This window comes from Enhydra lutris, unplaced genomic scaffold (assembly GCF_002288905.1).
Source record: "Enhydra lutris kenyoni isolate GAN:26980312 unplaced genomic scaffold, ASM228890v2 scaffoldscaffold57, whole genome shotgun sequence".
Taxonomy (NCBI): Eukaryota; Metazoa; Chordata; class Mammalia; order Carnivora; family Mustelidae; genus Enhydra; species Enhydra lutris.
The window spans coordinates 5979412-6003646 of NW_019154141.1; the positions used below are offsets into that span (position 1 = coordinate 5979412).

At 38.8% G+C, this 24235-nt stretch overlaps 1 protein-coding gene across 1 annotated transcript in view; it reads right to left on the reverse strand.

Annotated features, from left to right (window-relative positions):
- Window positions 1–24235, reverse strand: part of LOC111158116 (centrosomal protein 112) — a 414110-nt gene that overhangs the window by 182140 nt on the left and 207735 nt on the right. The window contains exon 19 of the mRNA XM_022519974.1: window positions 17864–18046. Within this exon, the coding sequence (XP_022375682.1) occupies window positions 17864–18046 (183 nt within the window). The remainder of the gene's footprint in view (window positions 1–17863; window positions 18047–24235) is intronic.

Genomic DNA, 24235 nt, shown 5'->3' on the forward strand with positions numbered 1-24235 from the left:
CTCCAAGATTTAGTGGAGAGGTAGGGGAGCTGGTAGAGAAAAAAGAAGCTGAACTAAGATGGAGATGTGGGAGAAGCAGGAGGAAAACAAGGACTCAGTGGAAGATAGAATCCAGTAGAATAGAGGAAAAGGAGTGTATTCGGTGATTAAAACCCAACTACATGGTTAAAGGCAGTGAAAGACTGGCCAGTCATAGTATCATAAACGGGGTGGGGGGGAGCTTAACGAGGTACCAGAGAGCGAAAAACCATGACGATTATAACTGAGAGAAATCCAAGTTCTGTCTGTAACTCCATAAACTCTTGTGAATCTACAAAAAAAATATGTAAGAACTAGCAAAATGTATTTCCTGGGAAATCCTATTTTTAAAAAACGTTTCCTTTCAAGGAGGAGAGAGAGAGAAACATTCTAGAATGAGGTAGACCATGGACTGGAGTAAAAGAAGAACTAAAGTATTGCTCCTCTTACTGACATCTGTTCTGCTAATTTGAAACTGAACATATTCAGAATTTCTTCAAACTATAGTTTGGATATGAATTTGTAGTTTAAATAGAAATTCTATTTGAAGAGGATGAAAATAAGTGGTGCAGAATGACCAAATCTGTACAATTCAATAGTACCAAGCTGGCCGAGTAAATGGAACAAGTATTTTTATTGTGAGAAGTAAACAGCAAATTTCTAATGTAAAGCAGGTGCAGATTATCTTAAGAAAATTTTCTAATGGACGGAAAGGGCTATTTATCCTAAATTACTATGAGAAAATTTAAAAATAATCACTTTTTACTTTAACATGGACTTAGATCTATGTTCTAGGTTTGTAATTATCCTGAACTGCTTACCTAGTTACTTCATTATTTGGCTCAAGATAGTTTTTACCATTCAACAGTACACTGAGCAACGACAATGTTGAAGTCTGCTTTCATTAATGATTTTTTTTTCCAGATCAAAAATCAAATGAGGGGAAATGTTTCAGTGCAAAAGCAGCAATTGTTTTCAAATCATGTTGTTTTCTTTTTTTTTTTTTGTAAGTGGTTTGAGTTAACTGATTACACTTCATTACCCTGTGATGCACTTGAACACATTAACACTGCAAGAAGAATCTGTAATAAAAGAGAGGATGCGTCTCCTAATCCTTCCTGTCAAATTTAAAGAGATACCAATCAACCAAACACCTCGCTAATAGTCATGAGACTGCTGTTTTAATTAGCTGGTGATATTTTTGACTGAAGAATCTCCGATGATGAAACTGTTTTTCCTTGTATGGAACCAGCTTGGCCCAGACTAGCCTGTCCCGCAGTGACATGTATATTGAATACAAATCAGACAGCAGCTTTAAATCTGTGTTGCAGCTCTCATTTCCAATTCGAGAACTGTACTATAATCATAAGCTTCTGGTGGATGAAAGGAAATCAGCTCTCTGAATATTAGCTAATGCCACATTTGCAAGTCCTGAAGAGATCTGTGCTGTTAAAAAAAATAGATCATTTCGCGTGAACCTATATATATGAATTGCTTTGTACTGCTCGACTGATAGAAGCATTGCCTGTGCTGGGATTAAACCCCTTTTCATCATAAAACCTCATCTGGTTCGGAGTCCAAGTCCATCAAACCTTTTTCCTTTAAAGTCCCGCCTTTGATTCTACATCAATTTATTCAAACCGCAGCTGGGTGGCTGAAAACGAAAGGACAGCATCGTTTAAACCAACCATGTTCCCAACTTGAAAGAAGGGCTATAATTAAAAAAATGGGCATAAAAGAATGGAAATGGGATAATATTTTTTAATGGTAGTTCAAAGGCCGACAGATGTCAGAGCCTTTGAAGATGTCAGTACACTGAGCAAGAAGTTGCCATAAAAGAGCTCGCCTGAGAGGTGAAGCAGCTTTTTAATGGCTGCAAACCCTGCAGACACATCCTTGTGTTTTTAATTTGTCAGAGTTTCTGCAGTATTTTCTGATTAATGACACATGATTATAACTGCATAGCAGACATATTTTTAGACTTGGTTAAATGAATAGTTTATTCCACATTCTTTTAGAAGTAGATAAGAATGGGGACACTTTCCTAGGAAGTTCAAAACTGCTCTGATTGCCTCGCATGTTTATGCTAATGTTGTGGGACTGGCCGAATTCAGAGCTACTATATGTTGCCAGCTTTTGTTCTCTAATAGTCTGATCGCTGGTAACATTACAATTCACATGTGGTTGGTACAATGTGATTCACTACAATTTCATTCTTTTCATGCACGGGGAGCAGGAGGTGCCTGAATAATTAATTTGTGCACCAAGTCATGTCAAACCAAATTAACGTTTAGAAACATTGCTGAGCTCGATCTAAACAACCATGGGCTGCCACAAGGTTTCAGAAGGGAAGGAGCTGCTGGGGTGGGGGGGAGCGGGGCGGGGAACGGGTGGGGAAGACTTGCAGCCATCATGCCGGTGTGGCACTAAGGACTACGCAAACAGAAGGAGCCTCAACACTGCGTGTAAAATGCTGGGGGACGTTCTGCCGAGATTCAGGGGAGGGACTCGGAGTCTCCCTGAACTATTTGCTCTTCTAAAGAGTCCTGACACGCCGAGATTTGATTTGTTCTGTAAAACTGCCCTCACCATATTCATGAATGTTAACCACAAGTCACTAGTGAGCAGCAGCAAGAAAAGGCTTTCCCACCGATGGGTATGCCTTTAATTTCCATCCTGATGGAGGTGCAGGGGAGAGGAAGTTCCCAGGCTTTGAAGTCAGGCAGATTTGGGTTCAAGTCCTAGCCCCAGCTCTTCAGAGCTTCACAGCTTGGGTCTGCCTTCCCTTCCGGAAAACCTGAGGTAATACCTACATCCTTCCAGAAAGCTCGTGAAAGTGTCTAGTGCATAATAACATGATGCTTGATTCCCCTCTCAAAATAAACGATACACAGAACAATGAACACTAGGCCATTTCTTGTTAAAAAAATGTTTATACAACAGAATCCCATTTTAATGAAAATGGCCATTCTTTTGAAAGTGGATGTTGAAACTCCCCACTGCTCCAGTAGCTCATGGGTACTGCCTCTTCCTTATGCTGGAATCTGACCAGGCCATGACCGGTCAAACCCTTGAGCGTACACCTGTTCGCTTGTGACAGCTAAGCGTTAGCCCGGTCCTGCAAGCACATCGCAGGAGGCAGCTCAGCTGATGGGGTACCAGGGAGAGGGAATAAAGTGCTCAAACAGGATCAAGCCACAGACCTGGGAAGCAGACAGGAGGAGGAGGAACTCCCCAACCCAGAAAGAGCAGATCTCTCCTAGGCAGGAGACCTACAGCCTTCTTCTAGAGGAGCTCACCTGTAGCCTCTCATTTGCCCCCAGGCTTTCTATGAGGACAGGAGCATCCCGGGGGCTAATTTCCCTAAAGAAAGGGCTGTTTCCTCTTTCGTGTCTCAAGGTGGCCTTAGTTTGGGCACTGCTAACCCCAGGCACAACTTCAAAGCCAGTGAAGCTCGACTTAGCATCTTCCTACCTCCTTGCTTGCACTTCCTGAATCGTTTTCTCCCCTCCCCCATCTCCAGATGTCCCAGTCTTCTGACTCCAAGCCCCCTATGCATCTTCTTCTCCTTCCACACGCTTTCATCCATCCAAAATCCCATTTCTTCGCTGTAATGGATTTCAGCTTAACGAGAGCAATTTAATGAGAAACAATTTCACAATATGGTGGCTTTGACAGTTCTTGTCCTCTCCACCTCAATGTCATTCCGAACTTTCCTTCTGTCAAGACTTCCCTGACCTGGGATGCAGGGCAGATAACCAGATAACAGCAATTATCTCATTTGCAATGCGATGTGTACTTGCCAATCTGCCTGGCCAGACTGTGAACTCCTCCAAGGAAGGAGGAGTTTTGTCTTGTTTTTGTGTTACCTTCTCCAAGCATAGTGACTGGTACACAAAGACATTCAATGAAAGAGGAATGAATAGAGACAAATGAAGAAATCATATATGTATTTCCATCTTAAAAGAGATCATTCGTTCTTTTTACCATATACCTTTATTCACATGAATTTTTAAAGTGCTCCTGAATTACCTATTTGAAAATTCATTTTACTGTATGGATTTATCTATTTTGAAATTTTAAATGCACACATGGGCTACCTAGTCGAGGCAAATGCATTCAGTAAAGAAAAGGGCAAGCAAGAGAGGGAATGTTCGCCAGCCCAGACTCTACCAAGAGAGTTTCAAGCAATGGAACTGAGACCCCCCAAGCACAGTGGTAGACTATTTCGGGCAGGAGGTTTTTCACACCCGAGTGACTCGATCTGAGAATCTGGGCATTTTAGGAGAGCTTCAGAGAAGCCTGTGATCTCCTTATCTCCTGTCAGCTGATGCTAGATATGTTCTCCCTCCCATCTCAGATCCTCTAACTCTTGGTTCTTACGTAGGCCCAGGCAAAATTTGATCATTTGTGTCTCCTTGGGTTGATCCCTGCTTCCGTAGGAGAGCTGTGGAAGCTCTCTCTGTACCCAACCTGCAAAGGCTCTCTATGGACCTGAAACCTCACTGCTCCCAGGAGCAGCAGAGGGCACACAGGCCCAGAGCTGGGCGCAGAGCTGTGCCCCAACCCCCCACCCCACCCCATTGCTGAGGAAGCCTGGTTTAGGGTTGCCTGTAAACCACGCCTGACTCTGCCACTATCCCCCCACTGAGGTGCTTCATTCTCCTAGGTCTCATGTTTCCCATCTCTGAAATGGGTTCCCTATGGCTTCCCTCCAAGCCAACAGGATTGCAGAGTCTGACCTCAGAGACTGCTGTCCATTTGGTGCATTAGTTTCTATTTCTCTCATGTGGCCGCAGTTCACAAATGGAAATAAGCTGGTATTTATTTATAATAAATAAACTCTTATTCAAGAATACTTGCCCATTTTGAATTCTCACAAATAATCCATGAGTTAGGTATTGCGATTTTTCCTGGCTCCTGAAATACCACTGGTCTCTTGTGTCCCTTCCTATCATTTTTTTTTTTTAAGATTTTATTTATTTATTTGACAGACAGAGATCACAAGTAGGCAGAGAGGCAGGCAGAGAGAGAGGGGGAAGTCAGGCTCCCTGCTGAGTAGAGAGCCCGATGTGGGGCTCGATCCCAGGACCCTAAGATTATGACCTGAACCAAAGGCAGAGGCTTAACCCACTGAGCCACCCTGGTGCCCCCCTTCCTATCGTTTTTAACCCACTTTCTCCGTCTTCTTGTCCTGATCCATTTCCTCCATCTTCCCTTAGGCAATGGGTGTCATCCATTCTCATTCTACTATGCCTCCTTAGGAGATCTCATCTTCCCTGATGGTACCCACTACCATCCATCCTGGTGACCCCCAACTCTATGCCCACAGGAGAGCTCTCTTTTAAACTCTGGTCCTGTGTTGCCACTTGCCCACATGACATCTACACCTAACTGTCCCATGGCACAGCAAGCCCCATCTCTGGGTCTCCCCTCTCTCCCTCACTGCCACATCAACTGTTCCCTAGCTAAGTCCCTCATCATCTCTCTCGGAGATAAATCCTAACCAGCCTCCAGTCTCACTGCCTTCCATTTCCTAATCCTCTGCTTCTAACTCTTCAGTGACTTCTGATTGTTGATGGTTATGATCTCTAAACTTTTTTATTGGACATCTCTATCATAAAAAAACTGGGCCATGCAACCCAGTGTGTATACATATATAAATCTATAACACCACTGTACTAATACATTATGTACATTACAAAAATTCACACAAAATGGGTATTTTTAAAAAGATGAAATATAAGTATATGTAAATAGAAATTCTGCCTTTTTTCTTCCTGCATCCTAATAAACCCTATTTGGGAGAACGCTGTTCTAAATGATTATCAGAAGGAGTAATAAGTGTTACAAGTAGAACAAGGAGACAAACAAACGGAAGACACAGGAATGGCAGCAGAGACAGAGAGTAGAAACCCCAAACTAGAGACAGTGCTCAAGAGCATCCTGTTGAGACTTCTCAGCATGGTATAAAGCCTTTTCCAGGGATTGATCACGCTACTCCTATTTAAAATGCTTTTCCTAGGCTCATTTGCATAGCGAATTTCTACTCATTTTTGAAATGCAATGCGTATGATACCTCCTCTAATGCAACCTTTTCTGATCACCTCCCCAGACCCTATGCCCCCAGACCACATGACAGACACATCGTCTTCACTTGGGATCAGGGTACCATTATCACTTTCTTCTACCTCGCTATATATATTATATATTATATCATATATATATGATATAATATATAAAGGTGGGCCTGCTAGAAGAGGACACAGAATAAAACTGTCCATTTCCATGCCAACGTTATAACCAGTTCTTTACATATGGTGGACAAGGCAGGCATGAAGACAGTTTCCAAACAGTATGAAAGGGGCTGGGAGAATATTAATTTCTCTGTACTCCACTGAATGGTGAAGAAAATATCAGGTGGGGTCGTCGGCAAAGAGATGCCTTCAAGGGGACTCGTGGGCCAGAGCAGCACGTCCTTCTGACCAGGGGTATTACTGTGTCTCCTATTCCATGCAGACTTTGATGTGTGATAAGATGCATCTTTTCTCTATGTTAAAAGAAGACATTCTTTGCTCCTATCCATTGGTATGAACCATTATTATTATCCTCCTTTTATGACAGATATGCAATGCCTGTTTCCCCAGAGACTATAAGCTAGAGGGCAGGGATTGTTCCTTTTTTAACATCCCAAGGTCTAGTATAGTGCCTGGCACACAGGAAAATCTCAACAGATGATGCTAAATGAGTGAATGTATATTCCAGATGTGAAAATAATGATCAGAGATATGAAGTGGGTCACTCAGGTTTAAAGGGCCAGTAAGTGGTAGAGACTGTCCAGGAACCAGCATTTCTGTCTTCATATTTGATAAGAAATTGGTAAATTGCTTCCAGGCCCATGCTTTAATTATCTACTGGTCAATGATGTCCACATTCCCTTATCTGGAATCTTGACCTGCATATCCAAATTCCCATCATGACCCATCTCCATTTGGAAGCTAAACATGTGGCTCAGACTCAGCTTGGCGACAAGAGACTCTTGCTTTTGCTTTTATTCCCCAAAACCATGCTCATATTTGACATCACCACTTATCGAGCTGCTCAGACCAAAACCGTCAAGCTTCCTCTTTCCCTCACTCCCCATACCTAGCCCATCAGAAAGTTCTATTAGCTCAAATACATATGTCACACACTTCCCAGCTGTACACGATGGCCACATGAAGCGGATCGTGTCACCTGACTGCTGACAATCCTCTAATTGTCTTCTAGTCATATCTCCAATGGACTCTCAGTTCTTCTCCTGTCCTTCCCTGAACGTCCTAAGCTCATGCCATAAGACCTCCTTTTTTATTTCCTTAATGTACCAGTTCATTCTCCTCCCTGTACAGGCTGTTCCCTGTATAGGCTGTTCCCACAGCCCGATGGCTTCTCATCCCTCAGATCTTTCTTAGCTTACACAGCTCTTCCCTGGAGAAGTCTTCTCTGATGGATCACACGGTCACTCAGTCACTTGCCTGTGACTTAACTTCTCCATGTTAATTTTCCACCTGCTAGTTATTGCTATGTGATCTTCTCCCTTGTTACTTCAGGGCTTTTTGTGTGTGTTATCACCTGCCTTCCCCCACTCAAGTGTGAGTTCCTTTAGAGCAGAGGACTGGTGTCTCTTGTTCTTTGCTGTTCCCAGAGCAGGAACTCTTGTGGGGCCAGAGAGTCCATGCCCTGTGCAAGCCTGGGACAACATTCATGTGTACCCTGATGGGAAAGTCGCCTTCTAAAACACCGAGCCTCAGGACCTGGTACAGAGTAGCACACAAGGAATCTTTACTGCATTAATGAATCATGTGGAATAAAGTCTCTGTCATAAGGAAATTCCATATACAGAATTCTGCCCTATTTTTACAGATAGGAAAATGTATATGGAAATAAATTTGATTTATAGATTATCCAAAGAATCACAATTATAAAAGTGTTGAAGTGACAGAGTTCCATTTTGTCAACATCCGTATGGAACAATAAGACTTCGAAAAGCAATCCTAAGAGTTAACAATAATGATGATTTTCAGAGAATACTTACTCCACTATTCTTGTTTCTGAGTTGAATGACTTATTCTGAGAAACGCAACGTTATAGTAACAGATTGTGATGTTTACTCTAAGTCACTAGAAATGACCAGAGAGGTAAAGCACAAGACTGCATGTCCACGTTTCCCCAAGTCTGAACCAGCGTACGCACAGTCAGGATTGACTTTAATGGTGGCTGGCAACACACTGTACCTCTTGAACTCAAGGCTTTTGTCTAACGACAGCTTTGGCGTCACTTTTGAGTAACTGAAGAACAAACGTTTTGCTGCACATGCCAACACCACTTTATCTGGAGCTGCTCTGAAACTAGCCCAACAAGTGAGGATAACATTTACATTACAAAAAATTAGCTTTTCAGGAAACATTTGGTGAACATATGCATTTTGTACATTAAATGACATCTTTGCAAATAACAAAATAAATAAGGTCCCACTTGACCCCAGGGATCTGGGGTTTGTTTCATTAATAAATACTGACTTAAGGAGCAAACTAAAGATGAATGAATCACCAGTTTAATTTTAACCTTTTTAAAGACCTGTAACTTTCAAGTCCTTCCACTGGAAAATTCCCTTGTTTTGAGATGCTAGGCCTGGCTGGACTGTTGGTTTCATGTTCACTGAAAGCTCCTCTGTACCACAGAGTGATGATATCAGTGGGAGACATGCACACACGCATACTCACATGTGTGCATGTGTACACACACAGAGACACACACACTGCAAGACTAATGCTGCCTTGTGACTGCCCCCACCCCTCCACCAACTAACAAAGGAAGAGACTCCAGATCCAGGCCACATACTTCAGCAAACTTCATTCTCTGAGGATGCCATTAACTCATTTTCAAATATTGCTAATACTTTTAGGCCTTGACCTCGTACCTAAGGAAAACAAATCAAAATGAACTGGGGAAATAACACACTTTTTCAAACCCTCCAAGTCTAATTATGTACTGTTTCTTCCTGATTCCTTGTGATCATTCTCCAACCTCCCAGTACACAAATGCCCCCAAATATTTGAGAGGTCAGGTAACAATTTAAAATAATTGTCAGGTAACAATGTAAAACAAGCGAAGAAAAATGGGTTTCACCGAACTTTAATATTCGTTTCAACTGAAAAACATTACCTCAAGTTTCACATTAACCCACCAATTTCAATGTTTTTGGTCTCCATTAGGCCAATTTTTATTATCTAAACATTTTCTCCAAACAAATATTAAAGTAGTTTGAAAACAGACTATTATTTTCAGGTAGTTCCTTTGCTTTCCTCCTCAAACATGAGTTTAAGGTCTCCCTGACATCAATTCCTATCATTTTTCTCCTGAGAAATTCTCAGGTGTTAAATATCTTTCCTATCGTGCAACTAGGCATGATTCCAATTAGTCCTGAATGGAAGACAAAATGACAGTTTAATAAGCTTCAATTTGCCAGCTCTTTGAACATTTGATGATATCATTATTTTGCCAATCATTTCATGCACTTTGGCTCCAACCTCCCTGTCACAAAAAATTACCTCAAATATCTAAATAAAGACATCAAGGATGTCTCTGAGAGAACTGAGTCAGAAATCCAAAAATGACTTTTCCAAGACATCAAGAAAGAAGAGTAATTCATCCAATATTTCCTCAAAGATAATTTCTGCCAACAGTCTTAGTAATTTCATTGAGGCAGAGGTGAAAAGGATGAGAGCACTATGCTAAAAATAACTGAAGGCATTTTTCCTTATATCAATGGGAATGACATTCAGTATGTGGAATAACAATTCATCTCTGGGGTATTTTAAGTAAAAAAAAAAAAAAATTCATCTGGAAACTTCTCATGTTGACCACAATAAGTCTAGATTGAAACAAAAACTGCATCAATATAAGTTGTTTTTGAGGATTCTAAAGGAAACACATTTTCTAGTTATTCCTTGTATTTCTATCGAGAAAGTCTCCCAGTTTGAGCTTACCAAACTGCCTTGACCTCATCTCTGGAAGGTTTTGGCTAGGTGCTGTCATCCAATAATGATCATTATATAGGTTCCTTTAGGGGAAAAAATGCTAATATTGGAGTCTTTGAGATTTAAAATTCATTCCATAAAATGAAAGGATCATATGTAATATTCCAAATTACTGTGTGAATAGAACAGATATTCATTCACCTATAATAAACCATTCACAACAAACCATATCTCACCAGTACTAAATGCAAATCTCAAATCAATTTTTATAGAGACTGGGTAGGTCCATTGACTTAAGAGCTTCCCGGACTCTTATTCTAGACATACCTTTTTATTTCAGCAATAATGTAAAAGTCAAAAGTAAACCCATCTCAAAATCATATTCATTTTTCCATTCTACAAATTCTGAAATTTGTGGGAAGGAATTCTTTTCCAAATAAAATATTAAGAATTGCATCTCTTCAGAGTTTAATTGGTCTCAGAATAGAGATACAGCCATGGCTTGTGGCTTTGGAGAAAGTTTGAAACTACTGGCTAAATCTTGATTTGGATTTACATAGTCTAAGTTATGGGTATCAATATTTTAAATCTAGCAATGTATTAACAATCCAAAATCAAAAATACAATGGAATTTATTGCCAAATAAATAAATAAACTCAGAGACAACAAGCTCATATGTAAGCAGGTACATGAGGGCAGAAGACATTACCATGAGTCCTAACTACACTGACTACTAGTTATGTAGCCTTGGGCATTTTACCAATGCTTTCTGAAACTTTTCTCATGGATAAAACGGAATAAGATACATTTGTTTCACCACCCAGGTAAGAAGGTCAAAACAGACTTTCCCTATGGGAACTTTAATCCTTAGCAAGGGTTGGAAGGGTGGAACAAGAGGAAGTGGTGTGAGAGACCTAGCAGAGAGCCTGGCACACGGGAAGCGTGCAATAAATATTTGTCACTGCTGCTGCTGTTAAACACAAACAAGCATAAAAATTCAGCGTCGTTCTAGGAGGCACTGCTTACTACAACTGGAACTCACGCAGCATGGTTCAATTATGACTTTGCAGCAACGTCAAGTATGGCAAATCACTGAAAGAAATGCAAATTGCGACGAGAATCTCAGCATGGGGAACAAAGAGTACCAGTGTCTCCCTTTCTCTCCTGCTAAGCAAAGATTCTCATATAACCCTGTGCCTTTTTTGCTAAGCCCAACTCTCTCCAAAAATCTAAAATCTCTCTTGAAAGAGGCTGTGAGATAGAAAACGAGCACTGAAATAAGATTAAGAAGCCCTGGTTTGCTCGTTCTGTGACCTTGGGCAAGATAATGTCCTTGAACCAGAAGTTCTTTATCTGTGAACTGAAAATAATTGGATGTGGTTATCTCTTTACTCAGTCTGGCACATTACAGCATGATGCTTAGACACCCGACATGACCACAAGGTGCATGCCCGGCACGACATCCTGGACCCACAGACTTGTGCTCCCTGGCCAGCTCCCCGGTTTTCACCACTGCAGAGTCATCACATTGTACCCCTATTTTAAATATCTCCAGCATTTAATTATTACCTCTTGAAGGACAACTTGAGTATTTCTAAGAAATCTATTATGTGTAATGAGAACAAAAGACAGATTTTTAAAGTAAGCATTCAAATGGCATGGAGGTGTTAATTCAAAGGGAATACTTCATGGTATGATTTGGAAGGTTTGTCTTTAAAAGGAATATTCTTATCTAGAAGTGGACCCACATGCCATGGAATGTGGTTTCCATGGTAACTGCCACATTTAAAAAATATGCACAGGACTAAAGATACACTGTATAACACTTCTACAAATGGATCATTCTTAGAGAAATCGATTTCCTTGTCTCAGCCTGTTTTTGTTTTTTAAACTTCATATAATTTCTCCACAATGAGGACCAAGCTGAATTGTTTATAATAGTTTAATTATAGGCATATATGCTATTTTTGTGCTTATAAGATGAAAATAACTACAGAATTTTTAAACTATAATGGAAAAAGAAAGCTAGTGATCTACAAAAAATGTAAACGTTACTTGAAAGGTCATCTTCCTATCTTTTCTCCTAACTAAGCACCTAAAGAAACAATATTCTTATACACAGAAATGTATATATAATATATAAATAAAACAAATTATTAAATTCATATGTAATACCATTAGACAAACCACCATTGGATACTAGCAAATGAGATCTTTTCGCATCGATACATTTGTGTCAAAAGATGAGAAGAACTTTGGCCCTATTTGGAAAATTCTGTATAACCTATGCTTTTGGTATCAGAGAAGCTATATTTCCCCATAGGCTTTTAAAAATGGCTTAGTTAAGAAAACCTCTGTTTATATTCTAAATGAATGCACTTAAGTTTTTGACCTATCTTAAATGCAGCATTTAGATACTATAAAACTTCATCTAAGGAAAATACAATGAAAATTGTGATGTATGGTTTTACCACGAAGTCCACTGAAAAAGTCTTATTTTGTTTTTGCAGAGTAATGAAGTAAATTGTTAAAAACATCTTCCCACCAACTCTGATGTCTGACATTAAACATTATGTACATTGCAGCAAAAACCCACTTAATACTTAAAACACACTTAATTCCATTCCTCTTTCCGTCTAATACAAATAAGTCAGTGTGGGGGGGGGGTAAGTATCCAAGTGTGGTGTGTACACAGCTGGAACACCAGGCAACCACTGATGTGACTGTGTGTGTCACCAGGGACAAGAGGGGAACAAAAAGCAGGGTTACATTAAGAGCAACAGCCTCATGATGTTGGGGGAAAAATATTTACATAGTTTGGTTTTTCCAAGGGATCAGTCCAGTTCAACCCAAAGAAATAAAAATATTTACTACCTCAAAACCAAGTAAATGATATTAGTGAATAAATATTGATGATGAAATACCAGTTTGGTTATGTAGGTTGAAACCAAACTGTTTTATTATGGATACAAATATCCTATACTCCTGGACCAAATAACCACTTGTTTTTATTTCTTATAGTTTTCTATAATATACATTCAGAGGACAAGCGAATCAGAAGAGAGAGTAGCAATCTTGGAAATTAACAGTAGGGTGTTAACTCTTATACCAGCTCTAATCTCAGCCATGCTTCTAATTTGTACTTCCTCGAGACATTTTGTAAGGGTTTCAGGATCAACCATATAATGAAGTAGTAGAATTTGCTAGGCTCATGACTTAGAATATGCTTTCATTTGATTCATAATATGTATAACATTGGATCTCCTAAAGCGTGTGTGTTTTTTGATAATGAAAATGATTGTATTCTCCACTAATTAAAATGAAATCTGGGCACATTAAAATAAACCCTGCTAATTACATTTTGTGAAAGTACTTAAAGAATCAAAATGGCCCCACCAGATTTTATTTCCAATGTCTTAACATACAGAGATCCTCGTCAATTATGCTGGTCAGTGTCCTTTAGACTAAGACCTGTGTCATCTATTTCTCTCAGAACTGAGTACTAGAAAAAAAATAAAGTAGTCCGATTTCTTTCATAGATAATTAGAATTACACGGTTCATCCTGTTTCCCTCTTTGCTGTGGCTTCTAGGTGAGCTGAGAGCTAAAACTTGTACTTAACTAAGGCATTTTTTTTGAAAGTATAGGTTTTCTGGTGGGGTTAATATCATTTATTGCTTCACGATTATTTTCAGTTATATTTAACCTGTTTAAGTGTGTGTTTATTACAAAATGCTGCCTAAGATCCTTTTTGAAAGTGGTTGGCGCATAAAGAAATTAAACTCAATGTCTTCAGTGGAAAAATGCTCCCCTAAAAAAGCCCAAAGACCATGCACGGTTTAGCAGAAATGTTCAGAACATACATATTGCTAAATTCCTCCATAAATAATCTTTGAAGAACGATAGCCAGTACTCAATCCGCTGCACACAGATGCACACCCAGTTTATAAATGGACATTTTTATTTTGGGCCCAGATTACCAAATTCAGTAATAAAGAAAGAAAGTAATACATAAGGTAATGTGACTGAGATATAATTTTAAAAATTAAAACTGCCTTGCCACAAATATCTTTTCTGGAAAATTTTTTTAACTAGAAGAGAGAAAGAGGAGGATTTCTGAAAATGCTACATTTTAGAATTAGCGGCAGGGGAGCTGCTCACTGTGAATCCATATGGCAAAATCAAGATGATCTGTCCATATATTATGCAAAACTCATCCATATGCACATCATGATTCTCAGTTTAGGACATCAAGAAAGACATCGAGATGCCAATGTTAGGCAAGAGCCAATTTCCTACATACAAATTTTAAGTTTGCTGTAGTTTTGGATCTTGTGATAACCTTCTCCAAGTCTGCTGTTTTAATCTGCCTTATTATACTGATGGTGGATCACAGAGGCTGCTGGGGCCACCCTGAGTCTTCCATGTATCTGTACCTCAAGAGGTGACATAGACAGCTGTTCTATGATGGTGACCCCACCTCTGGGGCAGACCACAAAAGTTCTCTACTGTGTGCATATACACCATTCACTCTGGCAACAAACATGAAAGATCAAGCGATCTCCAAGTGATTCAGGGTCCTTAAAGGACAACTAAGAGGTCGAAGAATCTAAGTTCTGTTTTTCCTGTAATTCAAGGGAATAAACTGTAGAAAGTTTTTCACTACATTGCAATTCAAAAGCCAAATGACATGTATAACCACCATGTTAGAAGAAATTTTCCTAAGGTGGTCATAACAGAATGATAAATTTTCTTTGTATTATGAAACATGAGTAAGTCAATCAAATCATCCTCCAAATTAATTTCAACAAGAGGTATCTGGCAAATGAGAAATATCTGACAATGAGGTTGTAACTTTCTAATATGTCTTATTATCTACTGATTTGGGTGTTTCTTCTTAAACATTATGACCCTAAGTAGACACAAGGCTGACCATATTGTATGAGGCTGGTAAAATTTAATGTGCATTTTAGCAAATATAAGGATCACAACATAAAAGAGCCTACCTGATTGAAAATCAAGTTATGACAAAGATATATGCATAGAATAATTAGCTAAATGCACCAAATAAAATGGGAGAAATAATTGTCTTTAGTTGCATTACTCTATCTTAGGATTTCTCTATAAAACAGAAATTACCTGGATAACAACTAATCTGTAATAATTACACAGCATATTCACCAAAAGGGAGTTCCTGTTTGATATATGATTCACCTTATGGTAGGGAACTATACTTTATAATAATGGTTTTCTTATCGGTATACAATACATTATATATTTGGAGGAAGCCAAAAGTAGATTTTTAGTATATTGTCTGCATTCAACAATTTGATGGAAGAAAGAGTGGCAAGCAAAGCCACAGTATCCAAAATAGGTACTTCACTGGTCCTCTCTTGGTTAAGTATTTCCAGCAGTCCTTTTTACAAAATGGCTTCCATTGCTAAATGGAAGCAGCAGAACGTGAACTAAAAATCAAATCTCTCTGGATCTAAACTGAAAAATTATACAATCCAGTATTTAAGATCCATCACACATGTACCACGTCACAGAACAATGATTTGAATAAAAATTCTTCTATTTTAAAAAAATATATGTCCACTTGGTTTTCTTGAAATTCATGAATGGAATTCAGGACTTCAAAGGTATTCTACATTACATTACCTAAATCGTAACCATGAAAAGATATATTTGGAAAATTGAGATCGTACCTGAAGGAAACTTTGAATTAATATCCTCAATGAATAACCAAAATAAATACAAATAATTAGCATTTTGGTATACATGATAAGGTTTTTAAAAATATAACTTATTGGCAAATTTTTAAAAAATACATTCTCTAAAAACAACCAAGTCTAGCTTACACAGAAAATCATTTTCATTCAGATAAAAAATGCATTTAGCTTTAGTTTACATTGCTTTACTAGCACTCGCAGGACAGCAATTCCAATTGTTCCAAGAAAGACACAAAATAGGAGAAAGACAATCCTACGCTACAGCATTTCAAGAGGTCATATGGTCCTCATGCTGATTACTTCAATTAGAAGAAATTCAATTAAGGACCTTGTTGTACTCTCCCTGTGGCTTAATTATATGTAATAATTCTAAAATTTCCCTTTTGTTATTGGATGAACCGCACCCTATATATGGCAGATACGACGCATATAAAAATCACAAAGATTTCCTCTAAATTTGGCCTCCGCTACTGTCGGCTTTCCACAACAGCACCAAAATAGTAGGAAGTTATATAAATTAATGTCTTTTATTGTATCAAGTATTCGATTTTACTATGCAAACAGAACCTACACAGACTCAGAACCCAAATATTCTATCACAGAAGACAATGGTAAGGCTAAGCATCATCTTCAAAGGAGAATATAAGTTTGAAAATATTCTTAGTAAATGATATGGCTAACTATCAGAAGATCAGCATGTATTTTCATAAAGGCTCTAATGAGGTTGGTGGCAAAAATACAATACACGTTGATTTAGCAGGAAGCACCTGACTCTGCTGGTACCATGGCTACTACAATGACTACCTTTTCAGTTAGCAACCCCCACAAAAAACACAGTGAAAATAGTTTTCCTATAAATGTATATTATTGACCAAAAAAAACCTATGCCGAGTATACTCATAGTGCCCCAGTCATTCTCCGAAGGTGAAAGACAACTCAAGGTCAAATGAAAAATAAGCAATAACTCCTATTCTTTGCCTTACCGCCTCCCGCCCTCCACCCAAGAAAGAAACACCTTATTTAATCAGTAGCATTATTATTGTTTAGATGATCATAAAATCGTTTAAACACACGTAATCACAAATAGAAGGCTTATTTCACTGTTTAAAAATTATATTATTTGGGAGACAGGATAACTAGGAAGAAGCTTATGTGTGGTATGAATAATATGGTTAAGATTTCAATGGGAAAAGAGGAATTTAGACCTCGTATATGATATGGTTTTATTAGAAAAGAAAATTATCTTTTTTGGTTATCGATTGCTCCCCAATTTTTCTTTAATAAAATTTCACAGCAATCTCAAGAGGATACACTAAAGGCCTTTGATTACATATACCCTAAAGAACGTATTTGTAGCACAAAGGTGCACACACCCAATAAGATTTTTTTTTTCATCTGAAATTTATAAAGATAATTTTCCATGCTGACAGTGCACATTTCATCCATAAGTTTGAAGAGTCAAATGCTACCCCAGCTGGGGGTTATTCTGCCAAATGGCTTCCAACAGGGACTACAGAGATGGAGGCGAGGAGGCATGTGCATGCGCATGTAGGAATGAGCCACAGACCTGATGGGAAATAGCCCTTCTCTGGAGTCATTTTTATCAATTACCATCTGAGTGATCTAATCAAATATAGAGTCTAATGGAAAAAAAAAAAAAAAAAAGCAACACCAGGAAGGAAAAGCAAATATTAAAACAGCTGCTTGATTACCTACAGAGATTAAAACAAAAAGCAAGGAGTGAGGCTGATACATTTCATAGGGATTTGCTGAGGCTGAGGGGAGGGGTAAGGGGCAGATACCTTAAAAAAAATCCATCATGAAAGGAACTGAGACAAGATTATAAAAAAGGGGCCAAGTTATAGCGCGCCATGGGATTTTTAATCTGGCTACCTGTGGTTTCTGTAGTTAAAGCCTTATTCATCCTCAAAACGGGGGGGTGGGGTGGGGAGAAGAAAACAAAAAAAATCACATTTATATGTCAGTTTTGCAAATGATCAAACAGCGTGCACCAACAAGAATAAGAAGAAAACACTAAACGCTGATGACTTTTTAAAAATAGATACCCGTTTTATCAAATATTATTGATAATTACCTGTGAATCTCGTTTCTTGAACTCTTGAATTTGATTTTCGTGCTCCATATTGGCAGCGCGAAGCTGTTTTTCCAGGTTTTCAATTTCCCGTTCATGGTCTCGGACTAGGCTATCCTTCTCTGCGCTATGCTGCTGTGATAGGTGCGTCTTCTCCTGTTCATGCTCCAGCTTCAGCTCCACTATCTGATTGGACAATGAGGAGGACAGTTCATCAACAGAACATCCTTGTCGTCATGACAACTCATGGACAGCTTAATTTTTCTCTAATTTGTCCAAGTTGAAAATTTTATTTTTGCGTCATTATTACCTCACCCTTGAAATACTCTCATCTGTGGGGGGGGGTATGGGGGGGGTGGGAGGGGTGGGGATTTTATCCAAACCTAATATTCAAGACAGTTGGGCATATTTAGGAAATCGTTCTACAATCTGTTGGCGTAAATGCCTGAACATTGAAAAAAATTATGTTGAATGCTAGGTATTTCCTACCCAAGATTTCGGGTATTACTGATCAGCAATGGTTATAAATGGTTAATAGGCAGTACGCTTTGCTGTTTGCTTCAATATATACATGTAAAAGCAGCAATTAAATCAGTCCGTTTTCTTTATGATTTTCAAATAAAAGCTCGAAGCTAAATACGCATCTGGATTATTGTATATACAGTTGTCTTTTTAAAAAATAAAATGATAAATTTCAAAGCTCTATTATCTCGTTGTCAGCTACGGTAGACCAACATAAACAGATGTTATGTGTTCCAGAAGGGCACCTGCTGTGCTGCAAGCTTGCGCCATGATTTCATAAAGAGCATTCTATTCTCAGGATCCTTTCCCAGTCCACTCCACACTGGAGACTGTGACCTTGGCCAGTCTTAGCCTCTCCCTGCTAGACTGAATGGCAGCCCGAGACCAAGGGCCTGGTTGCCGCAGCTTTGATACTAATCCTCCCAGACTGTGCACAATGGCACCCTACCTGGCCTGCAAACTATAGCCAGCCAGGCTCTCTTTGAAGCAGGTGATGAATAGGGACTGCAGGAAGCCAGCTTCCCCAGTGAACTCCAGGCCACACAGCTGCTAAGAACAGTCACTTGGATTTTTCTTCAGTTTTGGTGGATTTCAGGGGAAAAAACTGCCGTTATCTAGAATATGTTGTGTTATTTTCGGCGTGAGAATCCATCTTCAAAAAAGCTAACAGTAGGAGCCTGCTCCAAATCGATCTTGTTTCTTGTTTCGTGCAATGAATCATCAGACTACCTTATCTTAAAGCGACAGCATTCATTTCTCCACGCAAGCATGCTACACTAAGTTTCAGAAATTATTTAGAGATTTGATATCCTCACCCTCTAACTGCAAAAACACAAATTGAATGTGCTTATAAACACGGGTTTTGACATTTTTCCTTATTGTGATTTTTCTTAGAGTGGAAAATGAACAGGAAATGTCTGACCACTTATAAATGTATTATACTGTGGAGAAGAAAGGAAAGGATACCCACTTTTCATTCCAAACACTTACCAGAACAAAATAATGTATGAAGTAATAGAGAAACATTTATTTTGCATCTGAGAACAAAGACAGCCTAGTGAATTTGTGTCTATTTCAAATCTAGGGATCTTTCTTCCTAATTATTCTACTGCTGGCAATATATAGAAAAAATAATATACACATCTTCTCCTCACATACCAAGTACTTAAGTTTTCTTTATTTAAAATTAATGTGCATGCTTTACTCTGATTCACACAAGTACTATGTTAATCCCAACAAAAGAGAGAACTGAAAATTGTATTGATATTACTACATCATTTCAGGCATTTGAGTTTATGAATTATTGAGTTAGAATATTTTTAGTTCTTGGACACATTATTATCTCTACTCAGTGTTACACTACCAAGCATTATTATAATAAATTTATAAGTTTTAGTTAAGATCATTTGAGTATGTAACACACTGTAAAGAAACAGATGGAGGTAGAGAATACTATTGAGATCTGATTCTTAAAAGCCTCAGAAAAATTGAGAGAATGGGTCTGATTTTCAAATTGACAAAAAACAAAATATTTTACATACTCTAGGGAAAAATAACCAGTTGACCCAGAATCAAGGCAGAAGGATTAGAGAATTCTTCCCCCAAGAAAAAACACATGACCGTTAGCCTCTATGAGATCGTCTGTAATAGTGCAGCCTCATTCTAGGCTCTAAATGATGTACTTCCAAAAGTAACTTCCTCCGAGTTATTCGAAGAGCTCTGGTAGACTGATCAATGACCCTTTCCATGCTCAGATTTCAGTTAATTCATTTTTAAAAATTAGGAACAAATGAAACAGAGATCGGGGAATTTTGAGCCTCGAGATAGATGTTCATAAATGATTAGTACTTTGCCATTTTGTCAGGGCCCGGTGCTCAGTGACGCTAGGTAACGCATGAGCAAATCTCAGGGTTGCTGGAGCCTTTTAAAGTGAAACAGCTCAGGTTTGTCTGCTTGAATCCATACTACTTGGCCAAATTCTAGATGTTATAAGCCCTTTCTGGTCTTTGCCTAAGATTCCTCACTCTTAGCATCATCTGGCAGACATGTTTCGTACTAATACATGGTAGAGTCTAGAAGAAAAACCCTAATGGTCTAGAAACATCTTAATGATGAGATTCATAACCACAAAGGCCATCACCAAAGTGGATCTGTGTTTAAATTCAAGATTGTACTGGTCGCTAGGCCCTTCCACGTAAGTAAACATTAAAAGAGTTTTTTTGACTTTTCTAGTTCAGTCAATTATTTATATTTTTTTAAAAATTTTATTTATTTATTTGAGAGAGAGAGAGAGAGAGAGAGAGAGAGAGAATGAGCATGAGCAGCGTGAGTGGAAAAGGAGAAGCAGACTCCCTGCTGAGCAGGAAGCCCAATGATGGCTTGATCCCAGGACCCTGGGATCATGACCAGAGCTGAAGGCAGATGCTTAACCCACTGAGCCCCCAGGCGCCCCTCAGTTCAGTCCTTTAACTTATAGGCGTATCTTAGTGGTAACAATGAAGTGGGGTATCTTCTTTATCCTGGACTACTAGATACTTTTGGTTGGCCAACAATAATGTCTAATGGAATCAGTGGTGATCAGGAGGTTGTAAATCATGGAAAATGTGGAGAATGTAGAAATATACAGCATCCTCAAGGATGAATGTTCAGTGGTCAATGAGATCTCTGTGTTAAGGCGATATCTCCTACCGGGGAGAATAGGATGCACCATCACCAAGGAACCTGCTTAAGTAAGGCCAGCTAAAGAGCTCCCTGTAACACAGGAGGGAAAACTCTAAGTTCCCTGATCTGAAAGCAATGGGCTCTGTGCAGGGTAACTACACTAGCTATGTATATCCCTTCAGCATGTATTAAAGCAGATTGGCATGTCTTCTGGTGGAGTGAAATGAGTAGCCCTCAAGGGTGAGCATCTGCTACAATCTGATAGTCCCCTGAAATGCTGAGCTTGATGGCTTGATGGTTGGGGTTTGGGTGAGAAAATGGTTTTACTGCCTACAAACTATTAGTTTGAAACTGTTATTTTTGTAGGTCAAAACAGGAGACAGTACTTTATCCACTATGCTACCCCCACACTACACACGAAGTTCAAGAGTGATATTATGAAGTTCTGAAATCCCTGAAAGTGCAGCCTTCCATCACAGACTAAATCATTTTGCAAACGGATGATGATGTCCTCGTTCTAACTGAGACCTGATGTAAGTATCCAAAAGCAGAAGTACATGACAGGCTCTGAGAAAGACCAAGATGGAACCACTAGATAGCCAAGTCTCTGGGGGGTCCTGGAATATATATATATTTAAGCCTTGGTAACAGTTTTAGAGTGAAATCAGCAAATGTGGCCTGAACACCTTTTAATAATATCATAAAGAAAAAGACAAAGGAGATGGAATAAGTCGTTAATTCTCAGTATATATCCCACAGAAGACCAATACATCTCAATAACACACCTCAAAGTCAGAAATTCCAAACCAGAAACATAAATTATGCAAGTGATAGAATGGGTCCAACACATTTTTAGATATAAAAATACTAACTAAAATAACCTTGCCTATAATGAAATTACAAATCTATATTCTATAAGCCTTCCTAGAAGAATGGATTAAAACTACAATTTTAATTTTACAATTTACAATTTTACAATTAAAAGAGGCCCTCCCTGTGCTCTGGCTGGGAAAGGAAGAAGGGGAAGGAGGCTCCAGTTAGGAGCCCTGGGGATAGATGTGTCTTACAATTGAATGGTAGCTGCTCTAATTCCAAGTGAACAATAGTATGAAAACCGAAGAGTATGGAGAGATGTAAAGGCTACCTAGGCAATACGGTGTCAATCTTAATTCATGAAGCTTCCCCACAACACCCTGACAGTCACTCAGCTGCTGCTGGAATGCTTTTAGCAATAAGCGAACAAATGGCTTCCAAGGCAACTTATGCCTCATGGTGAACACACCTGACACTGGAACTTCTAAGTGAAGACAGCTGAAAAGTTGTCAGAAGAACAAAACAAATGTTAAAAACAGAACATTCACTGGAAGCAACCCAAGGAAAGAAGGCTAGCACGTTGGCCATCCATGTCAAATGGTGGTAGTCAAGGAAAGAAAGCAAGTTTCTGACCTGTTGAGACACACTACTCTGTCCCTCAGCAGTAATGCTGAGGAAGATCTTCTAAGAAGAGGGTGAGGAGGGTAATTGCATGGAGGACGAATGGCTGCTGGGAAGAGATGAATAAAACTGAGAAAGTGAAAAATTATGGCTGGTTCTGATGAAGCATAGGCTTCAAAGCGCCCATTCAAAAAGAAAAAAAATCCCTCCAATACAGACACCAAATCCTGGGGAGAACATGAGTAAAATGTTAAAAGGCCTAGCAGATACAGGTTTCTCTAACAAGAGTTGCTCACAGCCCCAACCAGGTTCTTCTCCTTGTCCTTATCCTAATCTCAAGCTGTAAAAAGTGCTCAAACTGCAACTCAGAGGAAGACAGACAGGCTGAAAATAAGGGCAGAAAAGGAGTCAGAGAGAACTCTTGCATATTATACCAAAATGAATAGTCGATTTGGACAGTGCTGCTCACTTAATGCCCAGTAAGATGAAAGGAAAAATGTCTGGACAGCTATAAAAATATTACATCAAGTAAAAAACAAACTTTTTTTTTTTTTTAAGAGGTAGGGTGTGGGGGAAGCAGGAAGAAAGGAAGGAAGGCCCACCATCTTGAGGGGAGAAAATATACCTTCAAAATCAGGAACAAGTGGAGTTGACAGGGACCCCTAGTAATACCATGAGGGCAATGGAAGAAGAACCCAAAGATGAGAAGATAAAACAACAGAATTAACCAAGAACCAAAAATAACCTGATCACAAAGTTAATTCTAAATTAGAAACAGCAATCAACTGAACAAACATGGCTGAAAATCAAATCACTGGCATGGACAAGGGATCCAAGATAATGAAACAGACAGAGAAGATGATGTAGAGAAGAAACAGCAAAAGAAAATCCATGTACACACAGATGTATCAGAAATTTTCCCTATAATGAATGAAGAGCTAAGTGTGTATATCAAAATAGCACACTGTATACCAACAAAAGCTGTTCTTGAGGAAAATAACAGCTCAAGAATACTATAACAAAATTCAAAACTATTGAACCCAAACCATTCTTGAAAAAAAAAACAACAGCAAAAACTTGAGGATGAAATTCAGGCAACCAAGAGAAGACTAGAGGAGCTGTGTTATGGGCAATGTTTTGTGCCAAAACACAGTGGAACACCAGGTACAAAGTTTTAGGGAAATGTGGGTCACCAGAGTGTGTTACGCCCAGCCCAAAATAGGGAAACACACAGCGATTCTCAAGCATGCAAAAATGCAGTGAATACAACAATGATATGTTCTTCTTGGAAAAAACGATTTAATGATGAAATCTCAGCATTCAACAGATGAATCAAAATAAAGGTATCCACTATGGGGAAGTTGTACTAAAAGTCCTGGTGGTAAGCATATAAATGATTTAAATAAAAAACTAACTCCATGTAATTATGATAATCATGGTTAGAGAAGAGAATACAAATGATACAACACTCCACAATGTATAAAATAACACTACAATTGACAAAATAGAGTGGAAGGAGTGGGTGGAAGAGGTTTAAGCACGTTAATTTTATTTATTTTTTTATTATAGTGAGTAAACTAATGCTCTCAAAATTGAGCCATAAAATTCAAAATGATTCTAACTAACATCAATGCATTTTTTAAGAGAGTACACACACACACACACACACACACACACACACACACAAGTGGAGGTGTGGAGGGTTGGGGAAGGGAGAGAGAATCCCAAGCAGGCTCCACTCTCTGTGTGAACCCAATG